The sequence below is a fragment of the Mustela nigripes genome, chromosome 14 (genome assembly GCF_022355385.1).
Source record: "Mustela nigripes isolate SB6536 chromosome 14, MUSNIG.SB6536, whole genome shotgun sequence".
Taxonomy (NCBI): domain Eukaryota; kingdom Metazoa; phylum Chordata; class Mammalia; order Carnivora; family Mustelidae; genus Mustela; species Mustela nigripes.
Window position 1 is genome coordinate 79,587,610 of NC_081570.1, and position 23,964 is coordinate 79,611,573.

Here is a 23,964-nt window from a genome sequence, read left to right on the forward strand (position 1 = left end):
GCAGCTTACCCCTTGGATGCCAGTAGTCTATATTTGTGCTTTCCTAATATTGCAGAATAGTTTGAGGATTCATTTTCAAAATCGTTTCACCAGCACTAACCATCTCTTACACTTTGATACATTTCATTTTGCTTCGATATATACATTGAGTTCAGTCAAAACCTAAAGCTTTAATTATTTTGTTTGCAACAAATAATACTTATTACTTACAGCTTCAGATTCATTGATTTGAAGCTGTAATTTTTTTTCAATTTTATGTAAAGTTTCCTTTAGTTCTGTTTTGTTTTCATGAACAAATAGTTATGATGAATAAAGGGTTATTAAGTGAATTGGTACCTTACTATCTGCTTTTATACTGAAGATAAAATTGGAGCTTAAACTATAACATAAGTAATTGAAGGTTTTGGGGTTGTTTGTTTTTGTTTTTTTTGCAGCTCAGGCAGTTTCATTCCAGATTTAGTGTTTTGTTTTGTTTTTCTTGTTATTGAAGTATAGTTGACACACAGTGTCACTTCAGTTTCAGGTGTAGAAGTGATTAAAGTTTTGATCTTAAGAGTTGTACAATGGTGTGATAGTATACTTAATTGTAAATTAAATATTGTAATGTAGTCAATTCTCATTATTTATAGTAGTTATATTCTATAAAGTCACTGTGAATAGTGAAGTACAGGTTTAAGCTCCAGTTAGCCTCTGGTCACATTTTTATCAACTGATCAATTGTAACTTTATTTTGTTTTGTTTTGTTTGAAGATTTTATTTATTTGAGAAAGAATGAGTGGGGGGGGAGGGGCAGAAGGAGAGGGAGAGGGAAATCTGAAGCAGACTCCTGGCTGAGCATGGAGTCCAACACAGGGCTTGATCCCAGGACCCTGAGATCATGACCTGAGTTGAAATCAGGAGTCAGATACTTAACCCACTGAACTGCCCAGATTATAACCCTGTTTTATATATGTTTCTTTTTGAAGACACATAATTTAATATATACTGTTCATTCACTAACTTGAACTCAGGCCCAGTAGCACTGTAACTCATGCATTAAAAAGCCTGTCTAACCACATGTATTTTCTCGATAAGGCACCTCACAGCCTCCTTGCACTTAGAAGCACTAGATAATACTTCACCACACTTAAGGGCTTATTTTAAAAAGAAAAATGAACAAAGAGCACACAGTTAAAGAAACATGGCACTAGGTGGACAACAAAAAGGATACCTGTTCAGGGTGTCTAGAACTAGGTAAGAAGGAAGACTGGAGATTTGAGTATCCTCTGAAGTTAGTAAGAGTCAATTATATCTCAATAAGACTAGAAAACAAAAACAAGAGACATTTTCAAAAATGAATGTAGGATGAGGTGAGAAGAAACGTTTATCATTTTATGTAACATACATTTAGAGTTTGAACAGCAGTAGAGAAGAACCAGAGAGGGAGATGAGATAGTAGAGGTGAGAAGGGAAAGAAAATGGAACCTCCAAGAAATCAGGGTGGAAAAGATTATTAGAGTGTTAGTCAGTAATGTCAGATATTAGAGGGAGTCACAGAGTGCTGATTGAGGTATAACTGGCAGTGATATGATTAGAGAAATGAAGAAGAGATGAATGAACTGGGAGAGGGACAGGTGGAAGATGGCATTCCTATTTCTAGCATAGTTGAGTGGGAGGACAAAGATGCTGTGATTTAAGATGAGGCACACTGAGGAATGTATGACTGCATGGGGATATAATGAATTTGATTTCAGAAGCGAATTTAAGAATATTGAAAAATGGGGCGGCCTGGGTGGCTCAGTGGGTTAAGCCGCTGCCTTCAGCTCAGGTCATGATCTCAGGGTCCTGGGATCGAGTCCCACATCGGGCTCTCTGCTCAGAAGGGAGCCTGTTTCTCTCTCTCTCTCTCTCTCTCTGCCAGCCTCTCTACCTACCTGTGATCTCTCTCTGCCAAATAAAAATAAATAAATAAATAAATAAAATAAAATCTTTAAAAAAAAAAAAGAATATTGAAAAATATTTTTCCAGGCCTTAATTTAACCTATATATGTACAAAGACATACATAATATATATACACACACACACACAATAAACATATATACAGTATGTATTTATACTATGTATAAAATCTTATAAATGAGAAGCAAGAAATTAGAAATCTATTTTTTTATTCCAAATATTTGATAAGACAGTCTCCATAAATTACTTACTCTGTATACATTATATTATCATCTTTATGCAGGTTATCTTTAGCTGGTAATGTTTGACTAAATTTAAAGAGATGGGACTCTTAAGATCAGGCTATGTGAGATTCACCAGAATCATTCCAGGTATGTTTACCTGGAAACATAAGAAGTGAATATTCTGTGACTTCCTTCCCATTTCCAGAGACGCACTCAACAAAATGAAAGATGTGTATGAGAAAAATCCACAAATGGGGGATCCAGGGAGTTTGCAGCCTAAATTAGCAGAGACCATGAATAATATTGACCGCCTACGAATGGAAATCCATAAGAATGAGGTAGGTTTGTTTTGCAGTTGTCTAAGGTAAAATCATTTTTATAAACTTCATTATGATAGGTTGGTTTTTGCTACAATTTCATCTTCAAATTTTTATTTAATTTTAGGGTGTATGGTCTAAAAGGGATCATTATAGTGTATAATCTTTAGAATTAGTTTCTCATTCAAGGTTTTCTTAATTAAAACTATGTGAAACTAAACCTGCTTTTCTTACCCCCTGTAAAGTTGGTCATTGATCAAACCAGAATAAAGGTTTCCCTTCTTTAAGAAATAGGTAATTATCAAAACTTAAAGCACATTTGAAATGTAGACTATCTTGGGAACTTTTAAAAATATTTATTGAGCTAAGTTTTACTTATTTTTTTTCCCTAAGGCTTGGCTCTCTGAAGTTGAAGGCAAAACAGGTGGGAGAGGAGACAGAAGACATAGCAGTGACATAAATCATCTTGTAACACAGGGACGAGAAAGGTCACTTTTTGCATTTTATGTGTATTTCTTCTTTTCCCTCAAATTTTTCTCACCTTTTTGTCCTAAAATTCATAGAGTTCTTCCCTGATTTAATAGGTTTGGTTTTTAATAACATTAGTTTTGTGAACTTAAATGACTTTCTGTTTCTTTACAGTAGCTACAGGTAAAAATATGAAATTTCCTATTAATGATCTGTATTAGATTGTCATGCATCCAAAAACAGAGATAGGAACAGAAAATTTGTGGAGCTACAGTCTGGAGGCATAGGCTCCTCTGACCTGGGAATATTCCAGGGTTTAGATGGAGTTGGGTGGCGTATGCCAAAGAAAAACTTAACTATTAAATTGCTCAAAGTTTTGTGAAGGAAAAAATAAATCTGTATTGTTAGTTTGCATCACAGCTTCCGAAAGGCATTTTGCTAAGTTTCCATGTTTTCATACCATTTGTGATATTTCCCCCGCTGTGTATATGTCTTCTCCCACTCCTCCACTAACATCCAACAAATTAGGATTCTCTTTAGAGAGAATTTGAGAGATCTAGTATAAAATCTTGGCTTACTACTTAATTACAGTGCAATTTGAACAAGTTTGTTTTTAATAATCTGAGTCTGTTTCTTAAAATATAAAATAGAGATTAAAATACCTATCATACAGGGTTATTAGTAATAAATGAAATAATGTACGTAAAGCACCTTGTAGTAAAATACCTGGGAATAGTATGTGCTTGATAAATTTTAGTTCTTCCTTCTCTTTTCTTATGTTATCACTCTTGAAAGAGTACCTATCTTTAGTATCTCAAGAGATACTTAAAAATATACTGGTTTTTGTTACTAGGTAAAACCTAGATTAAAGTAATATAATCTCTAGTTTGTGTTATTTAAGAACATGGCTTCCAAAGTGCTTTTAATTTCTATTCATACAGATTTCCCATTACCTTATTCAGTCATTTGATTCTTTAGCAAAATTATTAACACTTTTCTCTTTTTAAAAAAATTTTAAGAAAAAAATACCTTTGGATTACCTGTTCTTTTGAATTTTCTGAGTTTTACTAACTTCATTGTTGGCATGATTAATTGGAAGTTAACTTTATTAGGAGTCTTTTTGCTTTCAGGGACAGAATAAATACCCAAACTGGCTTAAACTAAAAAGGGATTTTATTGGCTTGCTCTAGGGAGAGCTTGATCTAGCAACTCAGATGATAGAACTGTTTCTCTCCACCTTAGAGTTCTGCCTTCTCCTATGTTGGCTCCATTTGAAGTCTTCATATGATGAGCTTCCAGAGTTTGAGGCTCATATTTCTCCAGGTTCAAGTCCAGTAGAGAAGGCAGAGAGGGAGCTTCTCTTCAGTCCTAAAGAAAAGTCTCTGGGGTCTGTTCTACCTGATTGGGTTATAAACCTCTTCATGAACTGTTCACTCTGACCATACACGTGCTGTGCTGTGCTGAGACAGGCCCTTTGCAGTCAGGACAAAGCTCTGCCTGAAGCCTGGGAACTGAACATGGGTCTGGATGGGTCCCCTATGGAATTTTAGGGTTCTTTTGCCAAAAGAGGAGGTAATAAATCTGCAGTGATGAAAGACAAGTGTCCCCTCCATTTCTCCCATTTTATCTCTGGACCCAGTGATAGTGAGACGTACTTATGAATGCATGCCATATGCCTAGAACATTGTAATTTTTTAATTTCAGGAGATTCAACAAAGAAGTATTTTGTATTACCAGCAATTTATGTATATCATCAAGATTGAAGAGAATAAAGGCTTAATTTGAAACTGTGTCGTTGATATTTAGTTCTCTGAATTGATCTGAGGAATTCAGCTTGTAGATAGCATAAAAAGTTCCCATGTTTGTGATATTTGATGAGGTATACTTTTATGTTTTATAGTCCCGAGGGAAGTTACACTGATGATGCAAACCAAGAAGTCCGGGGACCAGCTCAACAACATGGTCACCACAGTGAGTTTGATGATGAATTTGAAGATGACGATCCTTTGCCTGCTATTGGACACTGCAAAGCTATCTACCCTTTTGATGGTATAATTTTCTGTTGTGTTTGATAAAAACTGGTTTCTTAAAGTCTACATACATTGAATCATGAACTTTAGTGTTCTTAGTTGTATAGTTCATTGTCAGCAAATTGTAATCCCAGCTCATTAGTATGAATATTTTTGTTTTAACTATATTACAAATAGAGGTTTTTCTTCAGTACATGACACTGAAAGAAAATTACTTGTGTTACAAGCATCCTAGTACAGATTTCATTTATCAACTTTGGTCGATAACAGAATTTAATTTCCCCCAGATATCTTAATAATACTACATGTACTCATCACAGGTGAAGCAGCTTGAGCATGTAGCTCAACCTGGGAAGTAAAAGGCTAGCAGATGCCACTTTAATCTCTTCCTTGTAACTTGCTATCATTGAGAGACAGGTACAAGGCACATGGCATAACTGAATGTCCCTATTATATTCAGACCCTGTAGGCTATATTTTCAAGTGAGAGAAGGAGAATATGGTTGCTTCTGACTATGCCGTCCTTCCCTTCTGATGGTTGGAGAACAGTCCCTGTGAGGGAAGGAAGACACTGTGATTCTCTCTTGGAGATTTTTTGTTGCCCTTCCCTCTCTTGGGACTGTGAAAAATCCTTTTCCTAAATTAACAGAGGAGCAGAGTAACACTTCCATAATCATTTGTTATAAAGTGGCATATGATTTAAGATCCTTACCCACCCATCCATTGTATTGATTTTAAAGTTGAGTAAAGTTTTTAGTTACTCCTCATTCTGAGAAAGTAGTATTTAAGTTCTTGCTCTGACGTTACCTGGAGAATTTATCATATGTTAAATGAAGATTCATTATTGAAAACTGTTACTGCTAATCTGGTTGGAAGTGGTTGGTAGTGGAGAAGAAGGAGAGCCCTGAGTGGAGAAGGAGAGCCTGGAGTCTGAGGAGATTTCGAAGAAAGTTCATGCTTTGTGGCTATGACTATTCTGCCTCCACCATCAGCGGAATTGAACCTGTGTTTTTCTCTATTCCCTCTCCAAACTATATTCTTTTCTTCTTTCTTCCCACCCTCCAGTAATATTTTCCTGATCCATACATCATGAATTTTCTAGATAGCAGCACCACTCAAATTTGGGAAAGAAGGGGCACCTGGGTGGCTCAGTTGTCAAGCGTCTGCCTTTGTTTGGCTCAGGTCAAGACCCTGGGGTGCTGGGATCGATCCCCACATCGGGCTCCCTGCTCAGTGGGAAGTCTACTTCTCCCTCTCCACTCCCCACTGCTTGTATTCCCTCTCGTGCTGCCTTTTTCTCTTTTTCTGTCAAATAAATAAGTAAAATCTTTAAAAAAAAAAAAACTGGAAAGGAATTGAAGTAGTGAAATAAGAGTATCCTGTCAAAAACACGCGTAATGTAGCTAAGATATTTCATCTGCTGCATTGGGGTGGGGGGTGATATCAATGCCAGTTTCCCAGGGTTATTGTGCATTTCCAGTGACATAATGTTTGTGAAAGTGTTGGTTAAACTAAAGCATCATAGAGCTGTTGCTAATGAGAGTTAGTGGGCTCTTGGTTCCAGGTACACTAAAGCATCATAGAGCTGTTGCTAATGAGAGTTAGTGGGCTCTTGGTTCCAGGTACATTGAAGTCTAGTAGGTTTTCATGTTGTTTTGTATATTTGTAACTTTTATTTGAAGTTATTAATTATGTTTGTGCTATGAAAACTCTCATTTAGGACATAATGAAGGTACCCTGGCAATGAAAGAAGGTGAAGTTCTATACATAATTGAGGAAGACAAAGGTGATGGATGGACAAGAGCTCGGAGACAGAATGGTGAAGAAGGCTACGTTCCCACATCATACATAGATGTAACCCTAGAGAAAAACAGTAAAGGTGCAGTAACTTACATCTAAACTAACCAGGCAGTTTTGTGATGTGTATGACATAGGAATGATAACATAAAACAAAATACATGGGTGGGAAAACAAGAAAACTTAAAGGCATCCAAGATACATTGTTCACTATGTGAGCTGAGTGTAGGCTCGATCTTAAAGATGTGAATATTACTACCACAAGAAACTGTTCTCATGATGTTTTACCATTTGAATGACATTGGTGTGAAGCTTTATTGATGTAAAGCTTTATTGGTGTAAAGCCTTTTGCTTTATGTCCTGCTGAAGTCTCTGTGAAAGATTTGTGTTTTTCTGCCTTATAAGTCATAGAATTTGATCTGTTGGGCAGGAATCCAGATATAGGAAGCCCTCCTCCTCCAACACACACTTTGCTTCATAAAACACAGTGACTGTAAGTGAATTCAGATAAGTAAAACTGCTCTGAAAGCTAACTCCCAAAAGAGTGGTTTAGCCTAGGAGTTTGAATTTTTGTAGCTGCAGTTTCCAGGAAGAAAAGTAATAGTTGGCTAATTGAAAAAATCAATACAGTCATTTTCGGTTTTCTCCCTATTCTTAGCTTTGTTTTCTTAAAGGAAGAAAACAAACACCTTGAGCATAAATCTATATTAGTTGTAGGCTAATCAAGAGACCTGTAAAAGAAATCAACCTGGTCTTGCTCTTATGTGAATAAAATGGAGTTTTTTTGAGACCTGAAAATATTTTCATCTAGTATACTAATAATTTTCAGTAATGTACAGTCTTCCTTCCAGATTAATACTTACAGTTTTTCATCTTGAAAAATGTCTTTTGGGAAATACCACTTTTGTGATGATTTAGCAATTATACATAGGAAAATAGATTCTAAATAAACTGAGAGGAAATCTTGAATGGAAGGAAAGTACTGGCAAATTTTTACTTTGAAAAGAAAAACCTTTTTTGACTAACTGGGTTGTAGGACTTTATCTGTATCACCATTTAGGACATTTCCTCATTTTAGCTCAATCATCAATTCAAGATTTTTTTTTTTTCAATTAATTTTAACAAGCATTTGTTTGAAAATGCTATGTAATCAAGGATTGTGCAGTGCTGGTCATGTGGGGAAGTAAAGCAAAGAAGCAATTAAGAGACTGGTCCTTAATTTTGCTCACGTCCAGATTTTTCTGGTGTTTTCACATAGCTGACTATTAAAATGATTTTAGACATTTGAGACAGACACTTTAAACTGAATACCCCTTTTGGTCTTACCAAAGGTCTTCAGTAATTGTTCTTTTTTTTTTCCTCCTGGACTACAGGTTCCTGAAGAGGGTTTCTGAGGAAATGGGCAAGATGTTGAAGGAGGTTACATGCAGCTGCTTTTAGGGGGAGGGTATTAAGTTGTCAGGTTCAGAGAGTGAGAGAAGCAAGTTGCATGAATGCATGCAGACATTTTTTTTTTTTTTTACTAACTTCATTATCATTTCCATACATTGTTTTAAAGAATCATTGTTAATACTAGTCCTTAAATTCCTCATTCACAATTATTCACATAAAGGGAAAAAAGCCCAAAATGGCCAACTTTTTTTCCATTTGTTTTACTGATATTTAAGTCAGAAAAAACGTAAAGCTGTCATGAAATTTGTCTTACATTTGGCTGTCCCAACAGGACCGTCTATCCCAGCTCTGTTTTAATTGGCCTTTAGACCCATTGTCTTTTAGACCCCTTGCCATTTGTCAGCATCTGCCTGCACCACCTCTGTGCTTGCTTAACATCCTGTTGCATGTCTAGAGCGACTGGGCTAGAGTTTTCAGGCATGTCTTTATAATCCCTTGTTCTTGTCAAAGTCTTTGTTTTGTTTTACATTTGTAGTGCAAGTCACTTTGTCAGACATCTCCAGCACTAATGTTTCCATCGTAGTATTCGTGTACCCTACTATAACTTCCCAACTGCAAACATTCCAGTTTTGGCATTATGAAGAAGTAGTTTGTGAATCTGAAGTATTTATGATAAGAAAAAGAAAACATCTCTGCTCTAGCCTACAGCCCAGTTGAAAGAACTCTGAAATGTAATACATCTTCACCTCAGTCTGAGAAGAATCTATAGTCAGCACTGAAATCCTGGCATAATAAACACAAGATACTCACCACCTCAAGACAAAGGACTGTTGTCAGAAGTCAGCTGCTTCCATTCAAATGCTGCCTTAAACTAGAGTGCCTAAATCTGTTGATTGCCAACACTACCACTACAGTATCCCACAAAGGGCTTTATGTGTCAGCTCAGTGCGACCTCCTTTAACTCGGCAGCGCTGCTGCGGATGCCGACCTAGCCTTGGTAGGTGGCTTTTAGAGCTCTACCATGTTTGATGGTGCATCTTCAAATTTATGCATCAAGCTAAAGACATGTCCAAGTCCATTTTACTTTACTCAGTGTTTTTATGAGAAGTTTTATGGACCCCCCATTGTGTTTTAATTTGGGGTGACCATGTTCTTATTTGATTATTACAACGATAGTCTGTTTCCAAGTGATGCTTTTGTTTGAACCAGATAAAGTTTAGTGAAACTTTGTAATGATCTATGTGCACTTTTACTTGTAAAATGGAAATTTCTGTATGTTTATACTTGTAAATATAATTGTCCTTAGTGCCCCTGTTGCTCATGTTGTCCTGCCTCACATTTGTGATTCTGTTAATGACTTGTATCTTAACAAATTTCTTAGTGGTGTTTAACAGGGAGATGGGCATGGGTTGGGGGGTTGGTATTTGTACCACAGAAGCTTCATTAATTTTGTTTGTTACTGTTTTGAGGGAAGAAAGAACATGAAATGGTCTGTGTATTATTGGATTTTAAGCAATATTTTAGAAGCTGTGTGACTGCTTTAATAATTTTTTCCCCAGTGTTATTTGAATCGTACTACCAGTTATACTGAAGCTGAATGACAATTGTGTGAAAGTTAATGCCTTCATAAGATCAAGTACACCCCTGTTACACAGCTGACATAAAATAGTGTATTACCTTTGAGGCTAGTAAACTATATAGCTTAGACTTTGAATCTCTTTACAGGGTTATTTATATAATGTGACATTATTCAGTACTGACAGACTACATAAAGTAGTTTTAAAATCTAGTGCTATTTTTATTTTAAAGGTTAGCAGTGAGGAGGAAATGTGATCTGGCTGTGTTTGTCCTCTGTACAAAGCCTGAAGTGCTTGTGTTTTTTTGGCTGACAGCCACAGAGGGCAAAGTTTAAGGTTTTCTTGTAAGGACTAACTGTTCTTTTCAAGCTACTGTTTGTTTTTCTCAAAGCAGGATTTGCTTCCGTAGGAGGCAGGGTCCTTCGCGTGGAATAGTGCAACCTGTACATGGGTTATTACAATAGGACAGACATTTGTACTTATACAGTTTAAGTCATTCTTAAATCATTCTTAAATTTTGAACATGTGAATTGTCCAAAAGAAATCTTTAATTTTTCAGTAATTTTTACTCTTTTTGTGCACATGTTGATTTAATGGTAAATGCTTTGTTTAAGATCGTGTTCTCTGTTGAGAATATTTTCACAGAATAAAACAATCTTTTCATGGTCAGTTTAAGTTGTATAGTGTGTTATCTCTTATTCCTATGTGAACTAAGGAGATGTAATGATTTTGTTATTTGTTGTGCTGAATTCCTGATGATACAAAGTAGACAACAAGTTCCAGAAGTGGAAGTATCTGTGTTGGGTGACATTTTTTGCAAAGCAGTTTTGGAAATGTTTATTCTAGTTTTAGTTTCTTTGAAGCTTTCCTAAAGGTAAGAAAAGCTGTTTCTCTTTTAGAGTAATTTTAAATTGAGTGTAATAATTTGGATCTTTTAATCTCTATTTTACCATAGCTATGTTGCACAGACTTTCCTTTTACACCATCTTATCCTCTGCATCCCTAGAAAGTGTCACTGTACCATAGACTGATCTGTCCACATGCTGGTCAGCATTTACTGTGCTTCTCCTTGATTCCTGGTCAGAGAGCACCTGTATCCTCCTGGCATTTCAAAGCATGGGAAGGTAGTGTTTGTCACAGTAGTGTCATATCTGACATTTTAGGAAGTCTTAATTTCAGAAGGCTCAGCTTTTTAAAAGGGGAAATATGAAACCATGACTGTTAACTTCTAGAAACCCTAGAAAATACTAAAACTCTGGGTTGATCCTGAATAATAACAGGTTGTAATTGTTGTGATTAGAATTTAGAGATCCATGCTGAGCTTGGAAGTATGGACACATACAAAATAGCAGGAAAATGGTATCAACAACAAAAACTCAAAACAATGAGAAGGGCTTTTAAACTATCTGAATTGAGATCAAGGAAGTCAAATCCTACTTGCTAGGGAAAGATAACATCCTTATAACAATATTAACAAGAGAGAAAGGATCTCCAGACTTGTTGAAGAGGATAGATTTTCTTTGTGAGAAGGTATTCATTTAGATGAAAAAATATTAAAGAAACACCAAACCTATTTCAATGAACTCATAAACCTGGGGCCAAATATATTCTCAAGTATAGTTACTGTGAATAAGAAACTATTGGAAATTTTAAGAGATGCCAAAAGATTAGGGGTGGGAAAATAGAAAATGTGAACAGTAAACTCTGGGAAGTTTGACAAGTCTTAAAAGTACTGGGCAATTTTGTCGACATTTAGAAGAAAATGTAATGGGCAACTGACCTAGATCCTAAGAAAAAGACACATCAAATTAGCCTCATTCCTTTCTTTAGATACAGTTGGGAAACTCTAGATAAATATATTTATTTCAGCACAATTTCAGGACTTCCCAGGATTTCTTACTCATTTTTGTTCGATGGTGATAGCATTGTTGGAGAAAATGGGAGCTTGCAACAAGCTGATATGGTAAACCCAGAATGTCAACCCTGAGGAAAATTTCTTGTGGAAAATATGTGTATGTTATGAACCATACAGAATAAATCTAAGTGTATCACACAATTTAAATAGAAAATTACCATTTTCTTTTCCATGAAGGATAACCACTATCCCAAATTTCTTAGTTTTTGTTTTCTCAGTTTCTCTACATGTTACTACCAGAGTATTTTTTCCTAAACCTGATTAGCGTTCCATGTTTCTGAGTAAAGAAGTTGTCATACTCTATATGTGCAGGCCTGATATTGAACCAGTGCACACCGATATAACCATGGTTAATATTAATACTGAAATATTTCCATACCAATTGGTAAATGGTAATTCCAGAAACTTGTAAAACCAAGTTCGAGTACATGTGGTTTCTCAGAAACCACACATGATACTTTGTGATATATTTCAGTTTTGAGCAATGAGGACAAAGGTGAAGGAATTGCTATAGATTTACTATTATTTCAGGTTTGGGGAAATCTTTGTAAACCCTTGAGTGGAAGAGGAACCTGGGCAACCAAGCTGAAGAAGAGCTCTGTTCATCCTCCCAAAGAAATGGCTCATCCTGCTCAAGGGGAGGTGTCTAAGCTCTGGTAGCAGCTGGGAAGATTGGGAGTGTGGGTAGGCTTAAGTGTTAGGGACATAGTCCTTTGTGGTGGAGGGTAACCTGCCTTGTGCACTGAAGAGATGTGAGGAGAGTGACTGTACCAGGATTCTTAAGTCCAAAAGAGAGTGCTCTCCCCAGGTGGTAGCACAACTCCTGCTCTTTTCTTCCCCCTCTTCCCTTGTCTGCTCTCCAGAGAGGAGTATCATTGTTTGTCTGCCCTCTTCATCTCCACTGGTTTATACTCACTGGCCTGAACAAGCTGCTCTGTCCCAGGGCCAGCAGAAGCTCTGGCAGACTTGCCTAGGTTTATATTCTCTTTGCTATCCCCTTCTTTGTCCTGAATCATAACTGGCATCTGACCAATCATTGGTTCTTTCTGGTTTGGCCAATATGGGAACCAGTTTGCGTGTGGAATGAGACAGACCTCACATACAAGTTCCCAGTTCATCCCAGATCATCTATCCCCATCCAACCAGTACTACCCCAACCCCCATTCTCTTTCCTCTAGCTGTGAGCTCCTACCACTGGCTCTTGGCATATAGCCAGCACCCAGATGGCACTATCCTGTCCAATGAGGTAAGAGGTGGATCAGCAGCATGTCCCTTCTCTTTAGGTGCCAAACAGCACATTAGTAAATTAATGACTATCAGTTGAATGGGGGATGTCACTGGAAGAGTTCTCAGCCTTTTATCAAATAGTGAGGATATCATTTAGCTGGTGAGAGCCATGTTAAACAAAAAATTATATCAGCCCAGCTGTTCAAAGTGATTTGGAAATTATTAGTGGTTGCTGAATGTGCTACTTTCATTGCTTTAGATTTAAGTTTTATTGTGTAGTTTATTTAAAGGATTAAGGGTTATTTTACTAGAGTTGCACATTGATGTGTATGAACTTATTAGTTCATGTGATTTCTATATTATTAACATTCTACTTTTAAATATTTTGAATACTGCGTGGTATCTTCTGAGACTTGCTTTTTCACTCAATGCTCTTAAGATTTATTCATGTTTATGTATAGTTCATTTTAGTATGTATAGTATCCCATTACATAAATACACAATATATCCATCTTCCTGTTGATGGATGTGTGTGCTTCTTCCTGATTCCTTTGTTGCTATGTACATCCATATGCATGTTTACTGATAACAAAAGTTCTGTGTTGATGGTTTGTGGGTTATATTTATCTTCAGTTTTTAAAAAATGACACCTTTTCCTTCAGAGCGATTATAACAGTTTTACACACCTACAACTTGTGTATGAGTTACTTAGGCTCCATTACCTGGCCAACACTTGGGAGCTAGTCTTTTCAATTTTTGTCAATTCAGTGAATGAAAATGGCCTTTCATTGTGGTCTTATTTGCTTTCCCTGTGTATTGATGAAATTGAAAATCTTTTGTGTTTCCTTTTCTGTGAAAAGCCAATTTATATCTTTTGACCTTTTTTTGTTGTTGATTGTCTTTCTGTATTCATGGGAATTCTTCATACATTAAGGGTGCTAATTATCTTGCTATGTAGCATAGCTGGTGACTGGCTTAGTTTCTAAGAAGGTTGCAGTCAAGGTGTTGGTCAAGGTTGCAATCATCTCAAGGCTTTTTGTGGACCTGGGGGGTCCACTTGCAAGATGATTCACATGATTGTTGGCAGATCTCAGGACTTTGTCATGTGGACATCTTCATAGGGATGCTCAGAACATGGCATCTTGTTTCCCTCAGTGAGGTATCCACAAGAGAAAAAACTCAAGACCGAGGCATAGTTTTTATAACCTAATCTCAGACATAATATACCATGACTCCTGCCATATGTACTTGGTGATGCAAAACAAACCTGGTGCAATGTAGAAGGGCACAACGGAAGGGTGTGAATATTAGGTGGCAGGGAACAGGCGTAGCCAAGGTTGGAGGCTGCATTTGTAATATGATATCCTTTGATGAATAGAAGTTTGTTTTAATATAGACTGATCTTTTATAGTTAATGCTTTTTCTGTCTAGTTTAAATTCTTCCTTGATTCAAAGTAAAAAGTAAAAAATTCTGGATTTCCTTCTAAATATTTTATGGTTTTGCCTTTCACATAGAAGCTCTTAATTCATCTAGATTTTATTTTAGTTTATGATAGGAGACAAAGGGGCCATTTTCCTCCCCTTTTCATTTGCTTAACCAATTGTCCAAGAGTTATTTATTTAAAAAGCTGCCCTTTCCCCCACTGGTTGCCAATGTTACTTCTGTCATATCAAATTTCCAGTGATAATTTAATTATTATAGCTTAATAATGAACTTTTATATCTAGTAGAACAGATTTCCCCCCTCCCTACATCTTATCTTCCTATGATGGTCTTGACTATTTTTAGCCATGTAAATTTTAGGAAAACCTTATCAAGTTAGCTTGAATAATCCTGTTGGATTTTGGGATTGCATTGAGTTTATAGGTCATTTTAAGAAGTGGTATCTCTGATACCAAGTTTTAAAATCTAGGAACATGATGTTCCTATTTATTTTTCTGACTTTTTTTTTCAGATTTTTAAAGTTTAAAAATTTCTTCACCAAACTCTTGTACATCTTTTGAAAATATTCCTAGGTAACACATATTTTTATGAATATTTTAACACATTGTTATAAAATACACAGAGAAATGCATGAAATGTAAATGTACACTTTGTTACTATAAAATCAACAGTTGAGTCAAGAAATAAAGCATTACCAGCACTCCAGACACATTCTGCATCCCTGTTTCCTCATAATTCTCCTAACCTTTTTTTCTTTTTAAGATTTTATTTATTTATTTATTTGACAGAGATCACAAGTAGGCAGAGAGGCAGGCAGAGAGAGAGGAGGAAGCAGGCTCCCTGCTGAGCACAGAGCTCGATGAAGGGCTCAATCCCAGGACCCTGGGATCATGACCTGACCCGAAGGCGGAGGCTTTAACCCACTGAGCCACCCAGGTGCCCGCTCCTAACCTTTTTATATGGACTTAAAGTTTTTATTTTGTTTCTTATAACGAGTGTAGGTTTTATTTTTTATTTTGGGGGGAGAGAGAAAATGCAAGGAGGGGTAGAGGGAGACAGAATCTTAATGAGGCATGGAGCTCAATGTGTGGCTTGATCTTAAAACCTGAGATCATAACCTGAATTGAAATCAACAGTTAGGTGCTTAACCCACTTAGCCACCCAGGTGCCCCAGATTGTTTTGTTTTAAATCTAGATGGCTGTCTCTGATTTCTCACTGGCAGATTGAGTCTGTTTGTATTTACAGTGATTATTGATAACTTTGGAGTCTTTTCTGACATCTCTGTCAGATGTCATTCATCTGCTATTCATCTCACTTTACTGTCTTTTTGCATTCTTGTTTTCTCATTTTTTTCCTCTTCTAGTTTGAAACTTTGATTTTGTTCTTATAGCATTTACCCTTTACATTTTACAACTTAAAGCTAATTAGTATCTTTAATCCCCCTACTGATTAGAAGAAAACACTTTATCAGAACTCTAGTAACCGATCACCCAAACCGATCCTAGTTTGTGCTACTGTTTTGATTGCCTTTTTAACTTCACACAGTAGACACAATGTTGCCTTGATATACCGAGAAGATTACCCATTTCACTGCTCAACAATCCTTAAATCTCTGCCCTTTTTTCTGGATGATTTGCTTCCTCCCACCCCACTTTTCTTCTGGAGCTCTGATGCGATGCTTTGGGTCATTCTGTTTTGGTCTTTTAAATCTTTTCATCTATGTCTTCTACTTTTCCTCTCCTTGTCTCTGTGAGTTCATTAAATCTTCAGTTGGATCTAGTCTTCTGGGTTTTTGCTGTTTGTTTTTTCTTTGGAGAAACTAGGATCATGGTTGGGGTGGCAAATAGAGAATCTCAAGGAGGATCCATACCCAGTGTGGTGCCTGAGGCAGGTCTTCATCCCATGACCCTGAGATGACCTGAGCTGAAAGAATCAGGCCCTTAACCCACTGAACCACCCAGGTGCCCCAAGATCTAATCTTCTGTTTAATATTAGCATCCGTTGACTTTTTTTTTTTTTTTTTTAGTTTACTATACATTTCTAAAGGATCTACCAAGTTTCTCTTAAAATGTAATATATATATTTTTAAGATTATATTCATTTGACAGAGACTGTGAGAGAGGGAACACAAGCAGGGGAAGTGGGAGAGGGAGAAGCAAGCTTCCTACCAAGCAGGGAGCCCAATAGGCAGGCTCTATCCCAGGACCCTGGGATCATGACCTGAGCCAAAGGCAGATGCTTAATGACTGAGCCATCCAGGTGCCCCCAAAAATGTAATCATTTTTTTTTTATTAGTTGGTTAGATACAGATAATAATTATTTTTTTTTAAGATTTTATTTATTTATTTTGACAGAGAGAAATCACAAGTAGATGGAGAGGCAGGCAGAGAGAAAGAGAGGGAAGCAGGCTCTCCGCTGAGCAGAGAGCCCCGTGCGGGACTCGATCCCAGGACTCTGAGATCATGACCTGAGCCGAAGGCAGCGGCTTAACCCACTGAGCCACCCAGGCGCCCCAATAATTATTTTTTTATTTAAATTCTTTTCAGTGTAACAGAATTCATTGTTTATGCACTACACCCAGTGTATTTTTTTTTTTTTAAAGATTTTATTTATTTATTTGCCAGAGACAGAGGGAGAGAGAGCAAGCACAGGCAGACAAAGAGGCAGGCAGAGGCAGAGGGAGAAGCAGGCTCCCTGCCGAGCAAGGAGCCCGATGTGGGACTCGATCCCAGGACCCTGGGATCATGACCTGAGCCGAAGGCAGCTGTTTAACCAACTGAGCCACCCAGGCGTCCCAACCCAGTGTATTTTTTAATACTCATTTCCTGTTTGGGTTCATTTTCTCTTTATATATAACTATATATGATTGTGTTGCATTTAAAATGTGATAATTCTAGTATCTGAAGGCATTGGGGTTCTAAATCTTTCTTTCCCCAAAATTTTGTTCATGGTAACATTGCTTCTGCTTGAATTTATATATATTCATATGTAAATATATATTTAGTTTTAAACATTACTTTCTTCATTTTAAAATTTATTTTCTATGAATACTGGATGCTTTCCTCCTGAGAGGATGGGTTTATCTGCTAGGTCCCAGGGATGCCAGCAACCCAGGACCATTGTAAATCAGTTTAGTTTTGGATTTTTACTCTAGATTTGTTTGAGAATAGGCTTATAGTTGCAAATCCTCACCAAAGACCATTCTCATTACAATTCTTTTTTTGTAGTTATGCATAAAAGAAAGGCCTATTTCTTGGTAACCTCTCTTTGCTAGGCAGATGGATTTTATTTTCCCCCCAGCCAAAAACAGGGACCCTTTAAGGATCCTTACTTAATAGAGATATTTCACATTTGGCTCACCTAAGACACCTTCTCCCATTCACTGAGGTGATGTTAGTATTTGCCTTAGGGGGCCACCCTAAGGTTTTTAAGTTCTCTTACAGAGTTTCTTTTTGCTGATCCTTTTGGTAGGTGAAGTGGGAAGGGAAGGATCATTTCTTGGGGATTTCCCTTTCATTCTGTCAAGTTTAACAGTGCATTAAAAGGTAAGTTTATTAAGATTTATTTGTTTAGGGGGCACCTGGGTGGCTCAGTGGGTTAAGCCGCTGCCTTCGGCTCAGGTCATGATCTCGGAGTCCTGGGATCGAGTCCCGCATCAGGCTCTCCTCTGCTTCCCTCTCTCTCTCTGCCTGCCTCTCCATCTACTTGTGATTTCTCTCTGTCAAATAAATAAATAAAATCTTTAAAAAAAAAAAAAAAGATTTATTTATTTAGTTATAAGGAAAGGGTTTTCCAAGAGTACCTAAACCACCATATTGCCAGAGGTAGAATTGTACTTTTGGTTTGGTTGGGTTTTTTTGGTTTTGCTTTTTTTTTTTTTAAGCAAATAAAAAATAGTAATGTGATAGGTCCTTTGAAAAAAAATGGGAGAGGGCCTTACGATCCTAGGTCACATTAATGGAAATACAGAGAACCAGGATTCAAAACTAATATTTCCCTTATAATAAATAGACCATAATGAGAGGTTCATACTTCACTCTAGTATATTAGAACATATTTAAAATGGAATATTAAGATGGCATACTTAAGATGGAAGGAAAGTGGTTATAGTATAACTTATGTAACCAATAAATTGCATTTTTTTCAAAGGCTATTTAACATGATGGAGAAATTTTTGTAACTTGAGAAAAGTTGGATATTCCATATGATCCCCAAATTATTTAGAAGACAGAAAGAAAAAAGGAGGAAAAAGCAAATTGGTAAGTGTTGGCAGTTTGTGGCAGAATGATTGAAATTTATCATTTTATTTTAAAATCTTGTATTCCAAATTTTCTATAATAGGAAAAAAATGAGAGGGGTCCTGATAAACTAGAAAGAGTTTCCTTTGTGAAGTCAGAAGCCTAGAAAGTAAGCCTGGAAAACTCGTATTTAACCAGCTAGAGAAAAAGGTAACAATAAATTATTCTGATTGGAGCATTTAGATCATTTACATTTAAAGTAATTATTGATAGATATGTACATAAATGCCATTTTGTTGTTTTCTGACTTTTATAGTTCTTTTGCTCTCTTGTGATGACTTTCTTTAGTATTATTCTTGGCTTTCACTTTTCACATTTTTTGTGTACGTATCATAGGTTTTTGGTTTGTGGTTTCCATGAGATTTGTATGTAACATCCTAAGTATATAGCCTTCATATATATATATATATGGCCTAGGGTGGTCCCAGTGTTTTCTTTGCAGACCCTGGACACCCATGTCCGCTCTGGCCAAGGCACCAGGGCAGCCCTAGCAAAGAGTACCCAGGACCCCTCGCCCTTCCCAGCCACAGCTCCAGCCAACTAAAATCACCAGGAGCACACAGTTTATACAGGGGACAACCAAACACAAGACCATTTCTTCAAATTTGTGCCTCTGTCACCTTGCTGAGACAGCTGAAGCTATGTGGGTGCTGACCAGGGGTGTCCAGTATGTGGCACACTGAGGCCACTCTGGTGGGGTGGCTTGGGCTGGTGTGGGCTAGGAACCAGGGGCTTGTGGAAGCAGTAGACTGCTCTTTTCCACGCTATAAAGGTGGAGGGAGAATGTAAACAGTGTCGCCAGCCCCTCTGAACAGAGAGCATTGCAGCAGCTCTCTGCCTTTCGGTGGAGTTCGAGGGCTGGATCTTTTATACTCTAGTTGCTTTTTTAAACTATGCCTTTTTTCTGCACACTAGGGCATTTGGGCCTGGTGTGGGCTAGAGGCCTAGGGCTCACTGAGGTGGCAGGCCAGCAGTGGTGCCAAGACCATGCTCTATCTTGCTGTGTCAAGGTGATGGGGGAAACCAACCTTGGTGTTCACCAGTCCCTCTGACCCTCTAGAGTTCCAGCAGCTCCCCCACTATTTTGCAGGGCTCTAGGGTTGTTTCCTTTATGTTCTAGTTGCCCTTTTAAACCATGGCTATTCTCTACCCCAGGGCAAACAAATCTGCCTGTGGTCCTTCAGTAGTATCCCTCCCCACTTCAGTTTGCAGCTTTGGGAGTAGGGGTTCCCTTTGTTACGGTCACCATCCCTGTTGCTGTTTTGTGTGTGGTCTAGCTTTCATCTTTTGTTGTGCAGAAGCTATCCAGTCAGCCCTCACTTCTTTAGGAGGAAGTGCTTTATAAATAGGTATAGATTTGGTATATCTGGGAACAAGTGAGTTCAGGGTTTTCCTACATCACCATCTGGAACTGGAAGCTCAGCAGTTGGTTATTTTCAAATGCACGAAGTGCTATCATGAAGTATACTAGCATCTGGGTATTCCCTCTATACTAGGTGCTGTGCTGCACTCAGAAGGATGACTTTGGACTTGACCAAGTCCAGCTGCTAGCAAGCACCACAGCTTCACTTTGAACCTAGGTCTTCTAGAGCCAGGTCTACCTTTTATCACTATTCACTCTGTCTCCCATGCCACAAACCTTACATTTTCCATATCACTCTCATTTATTTTGGTTTATTATTAGGCTATAGTATCTAGGGAAGAGTATACCCCAGGAAGGTAGGAGGTATAATAATTATACTATGATGAGTTATTTAACAATAAAGAGACCAGATACAGTTATTTCACAAAAAGATATATTTTCATATGATTATTTACATTTTTCATATTTAAAGAATATCATACAACTGATACCTTCCATAATCTTTCATGCTTTTCAACTCTTTTCTATTTACACTTATCTGACAAGGAATTTAAACTAAAATGGTCAAATACCTCAGAAAAAGAAGGCAACCAGCCAACATCGTCTTCTCTTAAATTTGCTGATCAACATTAGCAATAGTTACCTTCATAATAAATTATTTTCATTTTAAAATCAGTAGTAATTTTAAACAATTCATAAATAAGTGTGCTCTGTGTAATTTACATGTTTAATATCCTGTGGATACTAAAAGCTTGTATACTGTCAGATTCGCACATTATTACTTTATCAAATGATAAGCCTTCCCAAAGAAGAAACTGGAGAAGCTTCAAATAATATCCTAAGGTTCTCTGGAGAGTTATCAAAGCTCTGCCTGCTTTATAGGAGGTGGTTCCAATTTACGTGAGAGGGCAGTTAAAATCTGGTTGAATTTCTCATATCTCTCTGTCTGATTCACTTGTGCACCTTTGCTGCCCCATAGCAATCGTATTTGAAATTCAGTCTTGAAGATTTCACTCATTTCTTCATCTGGTTGAAAACCTAGGAAAACAGAACAGTTACTTCAGTTTTCTAAGGTAATGTCAGCAATAGACTGAAAATCTAGCTGCTTAAAGTCAGATCAAAATGAAATTCATCTTTTATCAGAACTTTAAAAATGCCCCCAAAGAAAAAACAGGCTCTGCTTTATACAAGGAAAGGGCAGAGCCCTGTCCTCAAGGACCTGAGCATCTTTGGAGAAGGAATACCAAGTAAACTCACTGAAACATGGTAGAATAAAATTCTTGTGCACAAGCCACTGTGGGGAGGAGTGTTCAAAGAACCTTGTTTTTACAGCTTTATTGATATATAATTTATGTGTCATGAAGCACCTATTATAGCTGTAGTTTCATATACAATAGTAAGTCTATATAATTTATACATCCATCACCACCAGTTTTAGAACATTTCCATCCCCCTGGAAAACTACCTAGTACCTCTTTGCTTTGTGTTGCCTTTTCTAGGAACTTGATATAAATGGAATCATAAAATGCAGACTTTATGTCTGGTTTCTTTTACTAAGTACCATGTTTTTGAGACTATTCCATATTGTTGCAGGTTATCAGTTCATTCCTTTTTACTGCTGAATAGCATTTTTTTAAAAAAGATTTTATTTATTTATTTTACAGAGATCACAAGTAGTCAGAGAGGCAGGCAGAGAGAGGGAGGGGGAAGCAGGCTCCCCGCTGAGCAGAGAGCCCGATGCGGGGCTCGATCCCAGGACCCTGAGATCATGACCTGAGCTGAAGGCAGAGGCCCAACCACTGAGCCACCTAGGTGCCCCCTGAGTAACATTTGTTATATGGACATTCCACATTTTATCTATTCACCAACCGATGGACCAGTTGGTGAATGGATAAAATGTGGAATGTCCATATAACAAATGCTACTCAGCAATAAAAAGGAATGAATGGATGTATAACTTGTTTCTAGTTTCTGGCTATTATGAATAATGTAAACATCTGTATATAAGTCTGTGTGGACATGTGTTTTCATTTCTCTAGGAGAGGAATTACAGGGTCATACAGTAAGTATGTTTATTTTAAAGAAACTGTCAAACTCTTCCCAAGTGGCTGTACCACTTTATTCTCACCAGCTCCAGTTTCTTCATAAGCTGCCAAATCTTAGTATTATCATTTTTATTTTTCTTTAAGTAGGCTCCACATCTAGTGTGGAGCCCAACATGGAGTCTGAACTCATGACCCTGAGATCAAGACACAAGTTGAAATGAAGAGTCAGACACTTAACAAACTAAGCCTCCAGGTGCCCCAGTATTATCATTCTTTTTAAATTGTAACCATTCTAGACAGTACGTGGTATTGTCTTATTGTGGTTTAAATTTACATTTCCCTGATGACTAATGCTTTAAACATCTTATAGTTATTTGTCATTTGCAGATGTTCTCTGGTATATTGTCAGCTCAAATCTTGTCTGTCTTCTCATTGAGTTATAGGAGTTCTTTATTAGATAAACGTTTAGCAGATATTTTCTTCCAGTCTATGGCTCACCTTTTCACTTCCTTAATGGTGTCTTTTGAAGAGCAAAATTTAAAATTTTATCAAAATTTTTTCTTACAGTTCATGCTTTTTGTGTCTTAAAACAGCTTTGCTAATCCAAGGACACAATGAATTTCCTGTTATCTTACAGGAGCTTTACACTTTAGCTCTAATGTTTGAACCTATGATCCATTTTAGATTGATCAGTGTGTACATGGTTGAGGTAAGGGTCAGGATTCATTTTTTCTTTTGCATTGTATATCCAATAGTTCCAGCACCATTTGTTGAAACACTAAAGCCAATGAATTACATTGGCACCTTTCTCAAAAATATATGGATAGCCATATGTGTGGATCTATTTCGTGCCTCTCTTCTGTTACATAAGAGAAGATCTGTCTACTTAAAACCAAGGATACTCAGTCAACTATTTGAGAGGTAGAAATCTCCAGCCAGAGTCATACACATGTGGTTCTTATCCTTGGTTCCTGCTGGATATAATCTGCTCTGTCCTTAAATCTGTTTCTACCATCTAGATTTACAGCATCTTTGTGAAGAAAATAACAAAAGCCAGGGGAGACAAACCATGAGAGACTCTGGGAAACAAACTGAGGGTTTCAGAGGGGAGGAGAATGGGGGGGTGGGTGAGCCTGGTGATAGGTATTAAGGAGGGCACATATTGCATGGAGCACTGGGTGTTATACGCAAACAATGAATTATGGAACACTTGATGTGCTCTGTGGTGACTAACGTAAGAAAAAAAGACGACTTCTAGTCCATCCTTCCCTGTGATGCCAGAATATCTTTGACAGATAATACACGAGAGGCCAGACGATGATTTCCAATCATTCAGTTAACATGCTTTTGTGTTCCCTGCCTTGGCCTGGGTAGATGGTGAGCAAATCTCTGGTTTTATTGGGTTCATAGTTACTCCCAGCGATGGAAACTTGCTACATAAATCTGTAGCAGGATTAATTGAGAAATGCCATTAGATAACCTTAATTTGTTGTAGAGCAGCTTCAAGCCCTTTTCTCAAAACCCATCCCAATATATTGGCTTAGGCAACATCCAATGTAATATAGTTATTAGCTTTATGTAAGCAGGCACTTCAATATCTGGTGAATTCAATTAGGTGCTTTTATTTTCTGAATCCAACACTTGCCAACCCTAGAGAGCTTTCTGATTAAAAAACTGAAAGATGTATGTAGTTCTTAAAGCTACAGCAGATAGATTGTAAACCACCTAGTTCTGGAGCAACAGCTTTGTTTCAGGAAGAAATAAATGGGCCTTCCCACCTATATCCACCTCCTTCAGCCTAGTTGGTCATTCCTTAAGACACTTTTTCTCCAGGCTCTCTCAGCAGTGCCTTTGCCTGTGTTGGACCCTCTGACACTAAAAGCAGGGGGCCTCACTTCTCAATATGGGAAGAAATAGGAATGCAGGTAA

The 23,964-nt window shown here is 37.4% G+C and overlaps 2 protein-coding genes across 8 annotated transcripts in view; one reads left to right on the forward strand and one right to left on the reverse strand.

Annotated features, from left to right (window-relative positions):
• FNBP1L (formin binding protein 1 like) overlaps positions 1 to 10,412 on the forward strand; it is a 101,511-nt gene extending 91,099 nt beyond the window's left edge. The window contains exons 11-15 of one of the 3 annotated variants that reach the window (XM_059375430.1): positions 2,369 to 2,501; positions 2,874 to 2,968; positions 4,849 to 4,997; positions 6,698 to 6,856; positions 8,702 to 10,412. In XM_059375430.1, the coding sequence (XP_059231413.1) occupies positions 2,369 to 2,501; positions 2,874 to 2,968; positions 4,849 to 4,997; positions 6,698 to 6,856; positions 8,702 to 8,883 (718 nt within the window). In that variant the 3' untranslated portion in view covers positions 8,884 to 10,412. Of the gene's footprint in view, positions 1 to 2,368; positions 2,502 to 2,873; positions 2,969 to 4,848; positions 4,998 to 6,697; positions 8,295 to 8,701 lie in introns of those variants that run through there. The other 2 variants (XM_059375432.1, XM_059375431.1) reach the window with 2 other exon arrangements.
• Positions 10,413 to 20,401: 9,989 nt separating this feature from the next.
• BCAR3 (BCAR3 adaptor protein, NSP family member) overlaps positions 20,402 to 23,964 on the reverse strand; it is a 110,138-nt gene continuing 106,575 nt past the window's right edge. For all 5 annotated transcript variants that reach the window (XM_059375433.1, XM_059375434.1, XM_059375435.1 and 2 more), the window contains one exon: positions 20,402 to 21,028. In XM_059375433.1, coding sequence (XP_059231416.1) covers positions 20,850 to 21,028 — 179 coding nt within the window. In that variant the 3' untranslated portion in view covers positions 20,402 to 20,849. The remainder of the gene's footprint in view (positions 21,029 to 23,964) is intronic.